This window comes from Vanessa cardui, chromosome 2, assembly GCF_905220365.1.
Source record: "Vanessa cardui chromosome 2, ilVanCard2.1, whole genome shotgun sequence".
Classification (NCBI taxonomy): Eukaryota; Metazoa; Arthropoda; class Insecta; order Lepidoptera; family Nymphalidae; genus Vanessa; species Vanessa cardui.
Genome location: NC_061124.1, coordinates 16,204,267 through 16,219,735, shown reverse-complemented (window position 1 = coordinate 16,219,735; position 15,469 = coordinate 16,204,267). Strand labels below are relative to the sequence as shown.

At 36.8% G+C, this 15,469-nt stretch overlaps 2 protein-coding genes across 4 annotated transcripts; one reads left to right on the top strand and one right to left on the bottom strand.

Moving 5' to 3' along the window:
- The first annotated feature begins 2,605 nt into the window (after positions 1–2,605).
- Positions 2,606–13,377, top strand: LOC124536897 (GATA-binding factor A-like). 3 transcript variants are annotated; one of them, XM_047113565.1, is made up of 7 exons: positions 2,606–2,782; positions 6,187–6,312; positions 8,279–8,370; positions 9,818–9,951; positions 10,858–10,982; positions 11,413–11,744; positions 12,116–13,377. In XM_047113565.1, the coding sequence occupies exons 1-7, from the start codon at positions 2,626–2,628 to the stop codon at positions 12,206–12,208; spliced, it is 1,059 nt and encodes a 352-aa protein (XP_046969521.1). In that variant the 5' UTR covers positions 2,606–2,625; the 3' UTR covers positions 12,209–13,377. The 3 variants fall into 3 exon arrangements, with proteins under 3 accessions (XP_046969521.1, XP_046969513.1, XP_046969530.1); XM_047113557.1 differs by lacking the exon at positions 8,279–8,370 and adding an exon at positions 8,065–8,234; XM_047113574.1 differs by lacking the exons at positions 2,606–2,782; positions 8,279–8,370 and adding exons at positions 5,539–5,664; positions 8,065–8,234.
- On the bottom strand, positions 13,161–14,416 carry LOC124536916 (thialysine N-epsilon-acetyltransferase-like). The gene is made up of 4 exons (XM_047113586.1): positions 14,092–14,416; positions 13,971–14,022; positions 13,670–13,887; positions 13,161–13,470 (listed from the first exon to the last, which is right to left on the bottom strand). Exons 1-4 carry the CDS (start codon positions 14,176–14,178, stop codon positions 13,294–13,296), a joined length of 534 nt encoding a protein of 177 aa, XP_046969542.1. The 5' UTR covers positions 14,179–14,416; the 3' UTR covers positions 13,161–13,293.
- Between the last annotated feature and the right edge of the window lie 1,053 nt (positions 14,417–15,469).

Here is a 15,469-nt window from a genome sequence, read left to right as displayed (position 1 = left end):
TCCACAGTCTCATTGTTTCGTGCTCATCTCAGAGATATAGAATTGTACCGATAGCTTCAATTAGCACAAAAACTGCAAAAAGTCAATATGAGTGCGTTTAACTGCAGCCAATAAAATAACTCTCAAAGATGGCAAATTACCGCTAATGGTGACTGAGTGATAAAACGTCAGATCTTATCTCGATCTAGACATAGATCGTAATAGCGTCATTAGTATCACGGGGTGGGAGATAGGAAAAAAGGCGCGTGCCGCCATCTGCCGCGAGATTAGATACCGCTGAAATATAGCTCCGGCGCCGGGGACCGCTCGCCGCCCGGCTGATACGGATAGCGGCGTCGACGTAGGGGCGCATGCGCACCGTTATTTTAGCGATTGCATTCATCATTCGTAACTGTTTTATGTACACCGCTCCATAGCTAGCGCCATTAATGTTTGCATATAAGAAGTGAATTATGTAGATGCGAAAGTAAGTTGAACACTTAGTATTGCTTTTCCAGCTGGTTCGCCTCAAGAGAGTCAACTTTTCGAAACAGTGGTATCTATAGGTAGATTTTTAGGAGACTCATCTCGACGACGATTGAAAGTTCTTGTAAGAGTCTCCTCGAGCAAAGTAATTTTGAATAAGTTTTAAATATCTACGTACATTATGTATGTAAAATATCGCTTCATTTAAAGAAATCTTTTCAAAATATAAAAGAAATATTAAAATGTAAGTAAAATAAACGCGGTATATTCTCTCTAATTACCTCCATTTAAATATAAATAATTTAATATTTAGAATCTTATAAATGTAACAGTTATTGACAAAAAATTTTTTATATCATATTAAAAATTATTTTGTAATTGAATTAAAGAAAACTAAAGTAAAACCTCTCTAAACGTACCATTGCCTCTCCTGTAGAGAGCTCCTCTCCCACTAATCATATATTCTACCGCCAAGCAGCAAGGCTTAGTAATGTCGAGTTTCGGTTGAGAGGGTGAGTAGTCAGTGTAATGACAGTAACATGGGACATAACATCTTAGTTCCGATACTTGGTATCGCAAGCGCTCGTCCGCCATCGCAAAATTAATAAAAACCAATTTTTTTTGGGTTTAGAATAGATAAATTTTTAGCTTCATGAATTCTTAGTTGCATAATGTAAAAAATGTGTCGATGGTCAATAGTAACTTCGCTCACTCTGAATACTATCGATAGAAATCAATAGTTTATGGAGTATCGCAACGCTGAGGCAATAACGGCATTAAACCTGAAACTCCCCGAGTGTTTACAATCTGAGAGCTATCAAAGCGACTGCAATAGTACCTAGAATAAGTAGAAACACATTTTAGTGCAACAATTGTTTAACTATAAAAATGCCACTTGTCGCAACGATATGATTTCAATGTTGCGATATTGGGAAACTGAGTCACTGTGGCAAGACTCTTTACAAACATAAGTCCACGGCTGCCGAATCGAAGTTAGTCACTATTACGATGGCATAAGGCTCACAGTCGCGCGAGGCGTCGCGGCGGAGCGCTCTGCGAGCGTGTGAACGCGCGCGTGCTCTATCTCCCCGCACGCAACTATCAACATTGTGTGATATTATGTTGTACGCCATCGCTCCATCGTTCGTTCTAATTAACTGAGCACCTCAGGAACTCAATGCATATCAACATAGCATGATTTAAGCGTATCTGCGCTCGAATGTTAATAAACTATCTTAAGCCGAAGACTTTCGTTCCTGGAGCGCCGTAATTGGATAACTTTGGATTTAATAAAATTAATATAATTTATCTTTTATGTCAACGTCAAGTTTATCTTTACGGCGAAATTAGAGAAATTCTGAAACAAATGTACATATCTCGCCACTATCATTAATTAACTATCTATTTGTTTACATGTAACATTCCTTAACGTAGGATCGTTAAAATTTATACCCAAAAATATTATATTTTAGAAATCAAGTATCATATTCAAAATATATTAATATGCTTTCATTGCCAATATGGACTCAATGACAATAACTTCCAAATAAAACGTGAAAAATAAATAACAGTTGAGTGGTACACGAGCCACTCACGACTACTGCTTCATTATCAATATCTTTGACAATAAGTCGTCCTAACCCTCGCATGAATCCAACATTCAGTTAGATGGAAAATAGGATAAATAGTCCAGAAAATATTCCATTATAATATTGAAAAGTAAACATAAACACCTGTGTAAAGGCAGTACAGATAAGTAGTAACAGTTGTTACCATTATATATTTACCACCTACAATTACCAAGTGCGATTGACATATAAAATATTTCTGTCACAAATCACCCAAGCTTATTGCCTCCACAGCTGAAACGAGGAATAGAAAGAAAAATATCTATCTCGATATTTTTTTCTAACAGAGAATCAAAATTACTTCACCATAATTCCACGCGGTCTTTATTTCTAAAGCAGCAATTTTTATTTTGTATCTTTACATACCTACTTATTAAAGTTCCTTTATGGAAATAGTCCTTAAGTTTTTTATTGATAAACATGACTCTCACATTTTACAATATCTGTCGACAGATTTGACGCCTGTCGTAGAATGATCGCTTGAAGAAAGCGAAGCGTGCAAGTTGAGCAAGAATCTAACAAAGAAGAGAAGATGTTTGGGGGCAGCGGCGGTGGCGGCGCGTACGGCGGCGACTGCGCCGACGGCTACGGGCTGGGCTACGTGGCGGGCGGCGGTCGGCTGCAGCAGTACGCGCACTTCGCGCCGCACCAGACTTGGCACCACCACGCGGCGCACCACGACACCTACGGTAACTAATATGTACACATACATCACAAGCCCGGTCGTAGGTTACATATACTAAATCCTAAAGAAGTGTCTTTCAAAAATTGATGTAGGAGTCTTCTTAAATAGAATCATAATGAATTTGTTTTATGTGTACTCTGCAATAACTCGCCGAAGTTATATATCAGGATGATATTACAATTATATTATTATTGTTATTTATTAACGAAATCCAACTTCCCTGGATTATCACTGTTTAATTACGTTGACCTAATAAGCTTTATTTAAAACTATATGCAGCTTTTACCTTAACATACTAATTAACTTATCGGGCAGATTTATAATTATAATTGAAAATACTATAATTATAATAATGTATAAGTATATCAATGAGTCAATAATCCCGACAAACAAACCGCCTTAACAAACAAAAACGGTTGATTGTTAACTGTTTCTTGTTTCTGTTTGCAAAATGTTCTTTAAAACAAAGTCAATGTTTTTTAGTCTCATCGCGAATACGACTTATAATTCATTATAACGATGATTTATTCGTATGCAAATCGAATAGTTTAAGTTATACTTCTCGTAATAATGACTTAATGCAAACTAATTTGATGATAAAACTAAGAAATTTGAATATGCTAATAAATTATAATCGCAAGTTAAAATGTTATGAATATTAATTTCAAGTCACGTTGTATCGTACACCATAAACAATGGAACATGGAAACAAATTGTAAGTTTAATAACTGATATTATAGATCGCATTATTTGTTAATACCGCCTTGCAACAGTAGAGTTTCCAAATAATTTCATAAGTCCTTTCATATCCGTAACCATATAGTTCAACAGAAACTAATAATTTCTTACTAGTGGTCGCCCGCGGCTTCGCTCCCAATTAAGGGTGTTGGTTGTCATGCATTCGGCAAAAAAGCCTGTGATCTTTCTCCAACTTCAAGTTTACTTCATACCAAGTATCATCAAATTCGTTTCAGCGGTCGCGAAAGAGCGACAGACAGATAGTTTTACTTTCACGTTTACAACATTAACATATAGATTATTGTTATTATAAAGATATGTTTAATTCTATAAATATTTACCTACTGATCATAATTGTCGTTATGGTGTCAATACTAATAACAAAATGATTTGGGAGTACTTTTATTGCCACATGAATTATTTTTTTATGATAATATGAATTTTATATACCTACTTAGTGATACTTTCATCAAAGAGCATTACAATCCATAGAAATAGAGTCGCTTGTTTACAGGGTAGGTAAACAAATAAATAAAAATATATACTTTCCGAAAAATATAAATATAAGAAAAATAAAAAAGTATCTACCCATTTTTCTCTCAGAATTGTAATTATTTTATAAAAACGTTTTTTTTTTTTTTAAATTAATTGTACGTCATCTCACTTTCCTGGTCAAGATTGATAAATATAAGATTCATTACAAAATACTTCATCTGGGTCTGTAGGTACGTACTGCGTACATCCATTATCTTAAAGAAAATCCTGTTTCGAATCCATCTATATCTATATATTAAGATATATATAATAATTAATTATATAATAATAGACGATATATTTTAGACATGTCGTTTGTCATGATCAAAAAATTCAAAACTACTATTTTTTTTCAACTCCAAGAGGCTCGTAATAAAACCTTTGTTTCGTATCTGACTCAGATGTTAGCGAGTAAGACAACTAAGAAAATCTTTATTTTTTTTTCATAAAATAATTAATTATAAACAAATATATGACACAAAATGAGTTAGTGTAACCATGTGTCTGTAATAAATAGGCTTTGGCATTTAAAAACTATTACTGTAACTTGATGGTACGCTTTATAATTATATTTACATTTAACTTCATGGTATTTATTTTTGTTTTCAATAAACAACATTACTTCGACAGAACGTGCTCACTCATGTAACATTTTTCAATATAATAAATAAGTTTGTTAATGTTTAGAATCATTAATGTCGAGCGACTGCTCAACACAAGCTCATGAAAACTTATATGATGATCTAAACTTACTCGTATTTGAACCCGCGCCTATACCCACGTGTCCGGTTTACTGGGCCGTCTCGACACAGATATACAAAAGTATTAAAACGTAATCAGATGTGTATTTAAAAATATTTGTTACATTTAGATAATTGGATGAGTTGTTTACGAATCCTTTAGTTAATCACACAAAAGTGGAATAACTTCTCGGACGTATGATGTTGTTATCTACGTACTTGCGCATGCGCAACCGCAAACAAAACCGTGAATCAATGGTACCACCGACGGTCATTCCCAGAACGATATGATTTTCCCTTCCACAGGATAAAGGCTTATTTTTGTCAAATCAGTTTTGATGACAACATTTAAGGTATTGAAGTTACACGCGATTAGCGATTATAAGATTAAGCAACGTACCTACTTATGTTAAGAAATCTTTGAATCGGTATAAAGTTTTAGGATTCATTGAGGTCTTTATACGCTTGTTTCTGTAATATAGATTTAAAATGATTATTTATAAAAATATAAGTGTGATGCGGTTGTGTAATAAAATCGTATTTAAATCAAACTAGCGCCAATGTCTCCGTTTAGAACCTTCGTATTTATTAGATCTACCTTTTGTAATGTAAGATTACATAAACGAAAAGTAATCCAATACGAAACTAAGACCCTACACAATAATCGGAGCGTGAGCACGTCACTCGCGCGGTAGCGACTAGCGTAACAATAGGGCTCGTGAATCAGGCAGATAAGCGTGTAAGAGGCGCGCGCGCCGCCCGTCAGTCCGCGCGCTGACCTCTGACCGCGGAGTCGTACAGGCGAACACACCTCCTCTAGCCATGGATAACCCCCTCTCGCAGACGTGGCTGCAGAACATTGCGATACTTGCAGGTTTGATTCATTCTCACTATCTGCACCATTATTATTTCTGACAAATTATAGCGTTCGATAATTCCTAATATTTATCTAGGCATTTGACTGTGATATTGGTGTTGCTTGTTAAATTTATGGATAATTCAATGGGCTTATTATTGATTTAATGATATTACTTAGCGTAACTCGTGTGTTGCTCTTGACAAAGTATTTAGTGTATAAAGTATTTTAGTGGCATAATTGACGTTAGTGACATTTCAAGCTTTTAGATCTAAGATCTTGAATATAAAGATTTTAAATATAATATAAATAATTACACGTTAACGTTTCTCGTGTATTTGTTGCTTTATTATTATTATTTTTGATGACATTATTTACTCCCGCGTCTCCTTAAATATTTATCTAATAAGATATTATCAAAACTTAAACAAGAGTGTTTATGTTACGACAGCAACTACAGTTCACTAATCGGTATATTTTTCTGTTATTGTAAAGCCCCAAGTGTTATTGTGTGTGTATAATTTGTGTTCTAACCGACAGCAGGCGGCAGTGGTGTGGGTGCCGTCGGCGGCGTCGGCTCAGTGGCCGGCGGGCTGTACGGGCAGAACATGGTGATGGGTTCCTGGTGCGCGCCCTACGACGCTCTACAAAGACCACCCGCATACGGTAAGACTTCCACGACCATATTAAATGCCTAGTCCTAGTCTATATTCGGAAATTTGCTATTTAAGAAGAAGATGTAGAGCTCATTCTGCCAAACTGCTACTGGAGAAATTCGAGGATCCACAATGTACAGTATAAAACACACATGCAGGGTTTTCAAGATGTTGTTCTTTCCTGGTCGCTCTACTGGTAGATTTACTTGCGCACAGATAATTTCGAGTCGAAAGAAAATATCGATTAATAACTAATAGTTGTAAAACGTATGTCGCGCTCCATTTGAGAGCTCAATTACAGGTCGACGAGAGACCCTTCTTTGGAAGAGCGTAAATAATGGCACGATCCTTACTTAATCAAACTTAACAATTTGTAGATGCAGAATTAAATTGCAGCGTTTTATTGAATCATACGGCAAACATTATTTATTGTTAAATTGAATCAATGAATCAGCCATTATCTCACGCGGTTTGTATTGACGTCAGATTTGCGAGGATTCTATATTCGTATTGCGATTATAAAAACAAATACCTAATATTATTCATGTCGTTCGAATCAAAGCATGTCATTAATTGCATTATAATGTTAACATTTATCAGTTTTGACGTTCTATCCAAATCTAATGCTATATTTAAACCGACTGAGCACGCGGACAGAATGCCTAAGCGATTACACCAGTGACGAGTGTGTCGGTGTAGGTATCTCGGCGACTTAACTATCAGTGCTTAATCAAATAATTATTCAATTGGAACTCGCATTACATACATATCGATTGTAATCTGTCTCCGTCTAACGTGGGCGATTCGACGATGTTGCTTTTATAAAAATATACCTACTCGCATGGATTTTTATCTTTCGTGTACCCTTTTATTATTTCAACTGATAAGTTTATAAATTTAAATGAATCATCGCACCCAATTGTGCTTCCAGTTGTTATCTACTAGTATCTATTTAAGGATATACCTAATGTTACGAATTAAATCTAACAGTCCGTTTTCCTAGTAGCAACAATATCAGTATAAAACAATATAACGATTGATCTGCGTAAATCCCCGACCGCAATCCGACAGTTACATTAGTTAGCCGCGTTATCCCGCGGATTGTTCTCGACAAATGTAGCATCCTTTTGTCTCGACTCAATGCTAACTCAATCGTAACGTAAACTCAACCACTGGACGTATTCGAGTAATCTAAGATCCGCGAGCAAGGAGACTTTGTTTTACATAACGCAGCGGCGATAAGGAATAGGTACAACTATTATGTGGATAATTACAGAACGTTACCAGGCGAGGATAGCGACGATAACAAATGTTAATTTCGTTATCGCTTTAACCATGTGTCGAATGTCGCTAATATATAACGAGAGCGCCCAAATTACAGCCGTTGTGTCGACGATTAATGCTAAAGATAAAAACAATAATACCTACACCAATTAATGGATTTAGGTCGGCCAACAGATGCAACTGTTCGAACTGTATCGAACGGATATCGATAGCAACAGGGCACACGTCGCTAGGTACCTTCGCTTGTTATTGTTGTAGGCCTTCTCAGAACTGATAACGGATAATCAACATTGTAGACGCGTCCCCGGCTAGCCGCTACACTGCACTGCACGGGTGACGGCATACGAGAATGATGATCCTGCAACTTCAAAACAAACAAAGTTTAAATGATTTAGTCTAAACCATGCGATGTTTAGTATCAGTACACTAGATAGGTTTTAGGGTGTGGTATGTGTGGTGACGTTTGGTGGGCGCACAGATGGCGTGCTGGAAGCGTACGAGGAGGGCCGGGAGTGCGTGAACTGTGGCGCCAACAACACGCCGCTGTGGCGCCGGGACTCGACGGGCCACTATCTTTGCAACGCATGCGGCCTGTACCACAAGATCAACGGCGTCAACCGCCCGCTCGTGAAGCCGAGCAAGCGGCTGGTGAGTGTCCTAGAACCCTCAGTAACCTTCTCTGTTGCGAACAGGTGCCGACGCCGAGCTGCTCACCCGCTTCTATAAGGACGGCTCCGTGCAGAGATGGATGAGTGTGGAGGGCATGGCCAGGGGCATGAAGAAGGTGAGTCGGTGGCGTGTAGACTAGTGCATGTGCCCCGCCCCGCTACGTAACCCTGCCTTCACCCAGCACGCGTTTCTTTCTCTATAATACCCCATCTCGCCGCGTTCGCTTTCCGAGTAGGGAACTACACGCTACCGCTCCCCACTTCGATCGGCGAAGAGCGCCTAACTCGAGCACTCTGAATCGAATCTAATACCGATCGCCTCTATTTACTCTTGGCTATGTTCCCGATACAAAATTAGAATAAGTTCTTCGTTCACCGAGATAGCTTATCGTCGAGTAATCGACCGACCAAGTTCAGAGGAGCCGCTCACATCCAGTGTTACGCAGGCGGACGCGGACGCGAACGCGTAGCGCGTAATGAGGATTTGTTAATCGCCGAGCACATCGAGAAGGGGCCGAGTTGCGAGATAACACCGCCGATAATGCGCGAACACGGCTCGACACGAGCGCGATAGACCCAGGGCCGGTGTCGAGGCAATTTGAATCCAATGCGCGCTATGTAGTCGGGGCTAAAAGGAGCGATGAGCTATCTCGGGGACGAGTCGCGCTCAGCATGCGGGCATGCATTATGTATACGCCGTGCTAGCAGGTAGCATCGTCCAATCAACGACGGCGGCGCGGCCACGCCCGCGCTGTGCTGCGCCCGCGCCACCAGTGGTAGCGTCGCGCGCAACCATAATTATTGGACAATGATACCACTTGTACTGCGGTAGAGCTATCTACCAATATATGTATTATATCTATCGGCCGCAGCGCGTTTGTAATAAGTAGTTAACGTGGTGACGGGAAGCAGCTATTCCATTTTTAATCTTTTGTTTTCATTCTTTCTTAAAGTAAAATTTCTTGTATTTACTAAGTACATTCGTTTGGGATTTATATGTTTGGCGATATTAACACTTAGAGACGTAAATGAAATCAAAACAAAAAAAACTAATGCTGTATGGTATCACTGACCTACTGTATCTAGTATTGCTTAACTCTACATTTAGATTAGACTTCAGAGTAGGTGTGTAGTTGGTACTTATTAATAGTTTTAGAATTAATAAGGTGCTTGAATTTAATATTAGTAATTAAAATTGTAGTATTATGTATATACGTAGTTGTAGCCAATGAAACTTATGAACTAAGAACTGATAAATATAATCGTACGTTTAGATATACCTACCTACCTAGTAGGTACTATATGTATGTAAATGTTAATATTCCGTACCACCGCATGTTATTCTTGCTGTGAAAATAACGCATTTCCAATTACCTACTGATTTTGATTAAATATAAAGATGCCTTAAATTCAAATTACTGGTAATGTTGCATTTTCACAGCAAACAGGTACCCCACTGAATGTTAGTTTGATTGTTTTATATCTTGTACATAGTATTTGTATTATAATTTCGATGTTATGGAATCAATTCGATTAAGAATTATAGTGAATATGTGATGTCAGTCGGCAGCGAGACGTCACGGGCAGTGCTGCACGAACTGCGGCTCACGGAACACGACGCTGTGGCGACGCAACAACGACGGAGAGCCCGTCTGCAACGCCTGCGGCCTCTACTACAAGCTGCACGGCATCAACAGGTAATACATAATAACAGACTACTTAATTATGGCCTTAAAACAACTTCTAAATACGACGTTATAATACGACGCTACATTATTACCTAGGTATTGTAAGCCATCTAGCATATTACTAATTAAGTACTAACACATTCTATGTGTGAGACACAGACACACAACTTTCTGAAAGACAGTTCAGTTGGTACCATCCAACCTGTCGCTCAGTAAATACCCTGTTACGACAAAACAAATTATTGTTAAGTAACTACATATTAATGTAGACTCAGTTGACGATTAAATAGTTTTATTTATTCTACATTTCCTATAAAAGGTTGACCCAGAGTAGGTAATTGTCTACAAATACAAAGAACAAAACATTTGAAATCCACTTTAGACGCGTAATAGGCAACAAGTACCCAATAATTATTCAACAATCATATCCGAAATTGAAATCCAAAAAATTGCTTTCGGAGCATTGTAAAAATAGATCTTACAGTTAAATTTAATTAAGCTAAAACACCGACCAGTACCTAGTGATTAGTAGTTATTTTGGATTATCATTTATTAATTACAGATTACTAATAAGTAGTGAATAATAATAGAGTCATTGTTTATCTTTGTCATTTAGTAAAGTAACAACATAATTATAAATAAAATTGTTTTGTAGTAGAAATAAGTATATAAGTACCTATTACCTAATAGGTACTTATATACTTATTATTATTTTTATATTATTTAAATTATAATTAAGCTAAAAAGAAGAAGAATACCAATACGTGTATACGAAGTACCTACAAAAGTAAAAGTCAAAGTCAAAAACCTTTATTCAAAATAGAAGTGTTTACGCTTTCTTATTGACTGTCGAAAATCTACCATACAATTGTACTTACAATAAAAATAACAAATTATTATCATTATAACCCTCAGACCCCTGGCCATGCGAAAAGATGGAATACAGACGCGAAAACGAAAGCCGAAGAAGTCATCGAACGGTGTAAAACCTCCGCAAGAAACTGCTAAGAAAGATGGTCAGAATTCACCGGGCATCGACGGTGAGAATACTTGAATAAATTATTAGTCAGTGCACAACAGTAATAACATTAAATGACAGTAATACAGTAGCTTATATTGCTCACAATAGGTATTCCTACTATAAGCCGTATTTGTGCAGATAGGTAGGTACTCAAATAGCATAGCATATATATTCGCATTCCGAATGTTTTGTGAGATAAGTAATTCACCCACTATGTACTACTTGTTATTCATTTTGTAATGGTAAGATATTATAAAAACACTCAAAAAAAATTGAAAAAGTGAATTAACGTAACAATATCAGGATTAGATATTTTTGACACAATTGATGAAAGGTCTTGTTACCGTATTGAAGACTCTACATTTAAATATGTACTTCCCTAATATGTATTTACGAGATGTCGTCCGTCGCTCTCTACTATTTACTACAATTGTATGAAACCTCCACAGAGAGCAAACCCAGCATAGCAGAAGTTCCGCTGCCACTAACCGCAACAATGTCGGGGCACGCCGCCGCCGGGAAGTGCGCGCGGGAGGCGGTGGGGCCCGCGCCCTCGCCGCACGCGCACGCGCACGCACACGCGCACGCGCACGCGCACGGACACGCACAGAACTCGCAGTACCCGTTGGGCATCCCCTCCGCGCCCGCCTTCCTGTCCAACCCCTCGCTCTTTAACATCAAGAGCGAACCCAACGCCGCGACCGGCTACGAAGGCTATGGTTCCCACTCGAGCTCGAATGGACCTTATCATTCGCAACAGCATTATTTACATGCATTACAGGTAATTTTACTTTAAACCTAACTAAAAATAATTTAAATTTTCAGTGAATACGATTTAGGTACCCTATCGATTTACTAGGTGATTAAGATTGCAGATATTCTGCGGCCAAACAGCAACGTTTAGTATTGTCGTGTTTCAATTTTTAGGTGGAGCGAACCGGTGTAACCACAACCTCTTATTTTCCAAGGTTGTTAAGGCGATGGCGATATAAGGAATTGTTAAAATTTCTTACAGCGCCAATGTCTATCGACGACGGTGACCATCAACTGGCCAATTTGCCCGTCCGTCTATCTATCGTACATAGTGTACAAAAAGATACATGCCATGTTTCTTACGAGTTACTTACATTTAAATGCTTTTTATTTTTATAGTATGGACTAAGTAATGGCGAAGAAGAGGAAGGCAGTGGATTCTTACATCAACGTAACGTGACCGCACACGCAAAACTGATGGCCTCAACGTAGCACAGCAAAACACGCACATCTTACGACGCCCGAAGATGATTAGTATTACCGAATGCTGTATCAAGCCGACTCTGTCGAGTAGTGTTTTCGAATAACTGCCGATCGAAGAACTTTAGATCCCTGTTCGATAACAAAGTAAAGAATAAGATAACAACGAGCAGGACTGCAGTCTAGCCGAAGTTACTCTGACAGTTCTAAAGCATGAAACTTTACTCTGCGAATTGAGTGAACAGTCGATGGAAGAACGTTTAGTTGTTTTAGAGAATTAGCGACGTCAGCACAATTAGACTCGATGGTAATGACTAGTCATTGTGTTTGTCTAGTTTTACTACAATGTCATAATTATTCTATTTGTATAAATAAATTAGACGTTAGAAACAGTTCAATGATGATAAGAGAAACGTAGATATTAATGTACTTAGTGTGTAAATATGTTTACGTTAAGTATTTTCGACTGAATAGTAGTCATTGCCGTGTATTATATCGGGGCTGCGTAGTGTAGAGAATTACTTCAAAGTTTGTTACGGATACTATTTGTACAGACTTGCGTTAGGATACATTGTTTAGACCTTGCCATTTCAATGTATAAGATAAAATATGTGTTAACTTATATTTTAAACAATAATTAACTAGAACTAAAAAGTTCCTTTGCCTCATTATCTTTATGACAGTGCAAACTAGTCTTGCTTGACTATTAAAATACAACATCTTAGTGATAAGCATACTTTTATGTACAATAAGAATTAGCCAACAGTAAATATAAACAAGACTTTCAACCGATTAAACTGTTTATAAAGTAATTGTTTATGTAAATGTTTTCACCTGTCACAAAACTTCACTACAAATGATCGTTCATACACTCACTGTAGCAAACTTATGAATTAGATGTAAGAATAAATCGCATTTATTGATAGATGTAAATAAATAATTTAGATAATGAAAAACATAGTAGTGCATTGTGCAAAACTTTATTTAAATAATTTTCAAAATTTTTCAAACAAGATCTCCCATTAGTTGTGAATATTTTGAGGAAATATGTAAAATTATATCTATATCCAATATATTGATGCACTGACAATCTCGTTTCATTTCATTTCACCCAATTGTGCAGATACCTTTAGTGGTTCTCCTGTGAGACGATAGTAACACCAATTCTCTGAGTTAGTCAAGTTAACAGCACCCTTTCCTTCATAGAAGGCTCTTGCATCATTCCATTCTAAAACATGAAAGTCTAACCTAGACGAGCCTGAAGCTATAGCTTCCTGAAATAGATTAAATGACATATATTTTAATAAAAATTTCAAATTTCCCTAATAGCACTTTTATATTGATGTTGGTTTTCAAAAAATATTAATACTGTATAACACAAATTCACAACAACAACAACTCTCTTAACAGTACAAGCTCTCGTTGTCACTACATAACCTAAGAACCAACCTATAATTACTTAAATAAACTCACTTTGGCAACAGCATTGAATAATTTATCCCCAACCCCACGACGGCGCTGACTCGTCCGGACGTATAAATCCTCCAACATCATAGATTTGCCTTCCCATGTTGAATACGTCGGGAAATAGAGCGCATATCCCACTATAAACTCAGATCCATCCTTCGACACTACTGCTACGAGACATCGAAATGCGGGTGGCTGTGCTTCAAACCCGTCACGTTGCAGATCTGGATATTTATTATGTTTTTACTATAACAAGATACATATATGTACAGCTAAAACTGACCAAAATGTTTTGATACATACAAACCTTTCACACCTATCTTTGGACCATCTGACATTTTCTCGAAATCTGCAAGCTCCTGAAAACAATTAAATCGATATAGCGACGAAAGTATTTATTACTTATCGATCTCATCTCACTTCCTCACTTGAATCATTTCGGCTACCGCAAACATATCATGTTTTTCAGCGCGACGGATTTTTAAATCAGTATCACTATATTTCTCACTCATCATAAATATTATAAGTGTTTCTGAAGCATGTCACTAATAACTATGTAAAAATCCACAGATTTAGTATATTGAAACTTCTATAAACTGTTATCTTAATACTGAGTTTATCAATCATAATAATGTGATCATAAGTTTATAAATCATAAGGACAGTATAGACGTGACATACAGCTGGTTAAGTTATATATATGACATAGGTAACAGTTATTATGATTAAATTCAATTCTTAGTTTAATCAGTTTAATGGCTTTTAGTAGATATTATGATATTTGTTTTGGGCCCATAATTTGACGAAAGGACAGTAGGTAAGAGTAAATGTGAACTTAATATGACGTATGACTGTTATTAATTTTGGGTTGCCATCTTCGATAATTCACTTAATTGTAAAATGAAGATTTAAAAGTGCTTGTAAAAGCCTACTTGAATAAAGTTTTATTTTGATTTTGATCTTTTTATAAATATGAATTTTAATATTTTGGTACACATACAATGTGCCTGGCTTGTTTTTTACATTATGGGATACTTGATGATACCCTTTATATTTTGCCCGAGTATTTATCATTGTTTTTTTAATTTTTAAAATAACCATTTTTTATCCTTTTTAGTCTTAAATATGTTTTGCCTCTAGTACAGATCATCACGGCTCCTTACTGCATTAAATGAATAATTTTGAAAATACAATAAAGTTAAAATACAGAGACGGTTTGTATTATTGAATGGCAAAAAAGCTGTAATCATATCATATTATCGTAATAGTAAATAATAGTAATAATCATACAGATATTAAGTAGTTTATTTTATATCAGCATTGTAGCAAAATAAATACTGCACTAGACGCCAAATTGTATGAATACAATAGGTACTGCGTGCCACTCTTCTTCATCAACTGTGTACAGCTTCAAGCTGAATATAAAGTCGGTAACACGAAAATGTGAAAACCGTATGCCTCAGATAATTAAAAGCATGAAGTGTCTCGGGCTGTGGGAGGCCCGTGCGGAGGTCATGGTCATCTCGGCCAAGCCACCTCTTTTCCTGTCTAAGCAATTTCATGAAAATTGACTTTCAAAGAAAGTTCTATAGGGCTATTAATAAATAACACAGAATTTAATGAAATATTTTAATATCATATCAGTTACGTATTTTACATGTTCGAGAAATATTGTCGCCTTACGTTGTACAGATACGAAAGTTCGACAACAATAATTGATGGATTAAAATATAAGCGAGTATGCGTGAAGGTTTTAACTGCTTGAACTCAAGTGTACGGACACGATATGATTAAAACAAACCAGACA

Bases quoted from the DNA above. Each gene is read 5' to 3' on its own strand.
- LOC124536897 (XM_047113557.1), top strand. From the start codon at position 2,626: ATGTTTGGGGGCAGCGGCGGTGGCGGCGCGTACGGCGGCGACTGCGCC. The intron at 8,235-9,817 runs GTGAGTGTCCTA...ATGTGATGTCAG, and splicing joins TGAAGCCGAGCAAGCGGCTG to TCGGCAGCGAGACGTCACGG. The intron at 10,983-11,412 runs GTGAGAATACTT...AAACCTCCACAG, and splicing joins GAATTCACCGGGCATCGACG to AGAGCAAACCCAGCATAGCA.
- LOC124536916 (XM_047113586.1), bottom strand. From the start codon at position 14,178: ATGATGAGTGAGAAATATAGTGATACTGATTTAAAAATCCGTCGCGCT. The intron at 14,023-14,091 runs GTGAGGAAGTGA...AATTGTTTTCAG, and splicing joins CGGTAGCCGAAATGATTCAA to GAGCTTGCAGATTTCGAGAA. The intron at 13,471-13,669 runs GTGAGTTTATTT...AATCTATTTCAG, and splicing joins TATTCAATGCTGTTGCCAAA to GAAGCTATAGCTTCAGGCTC.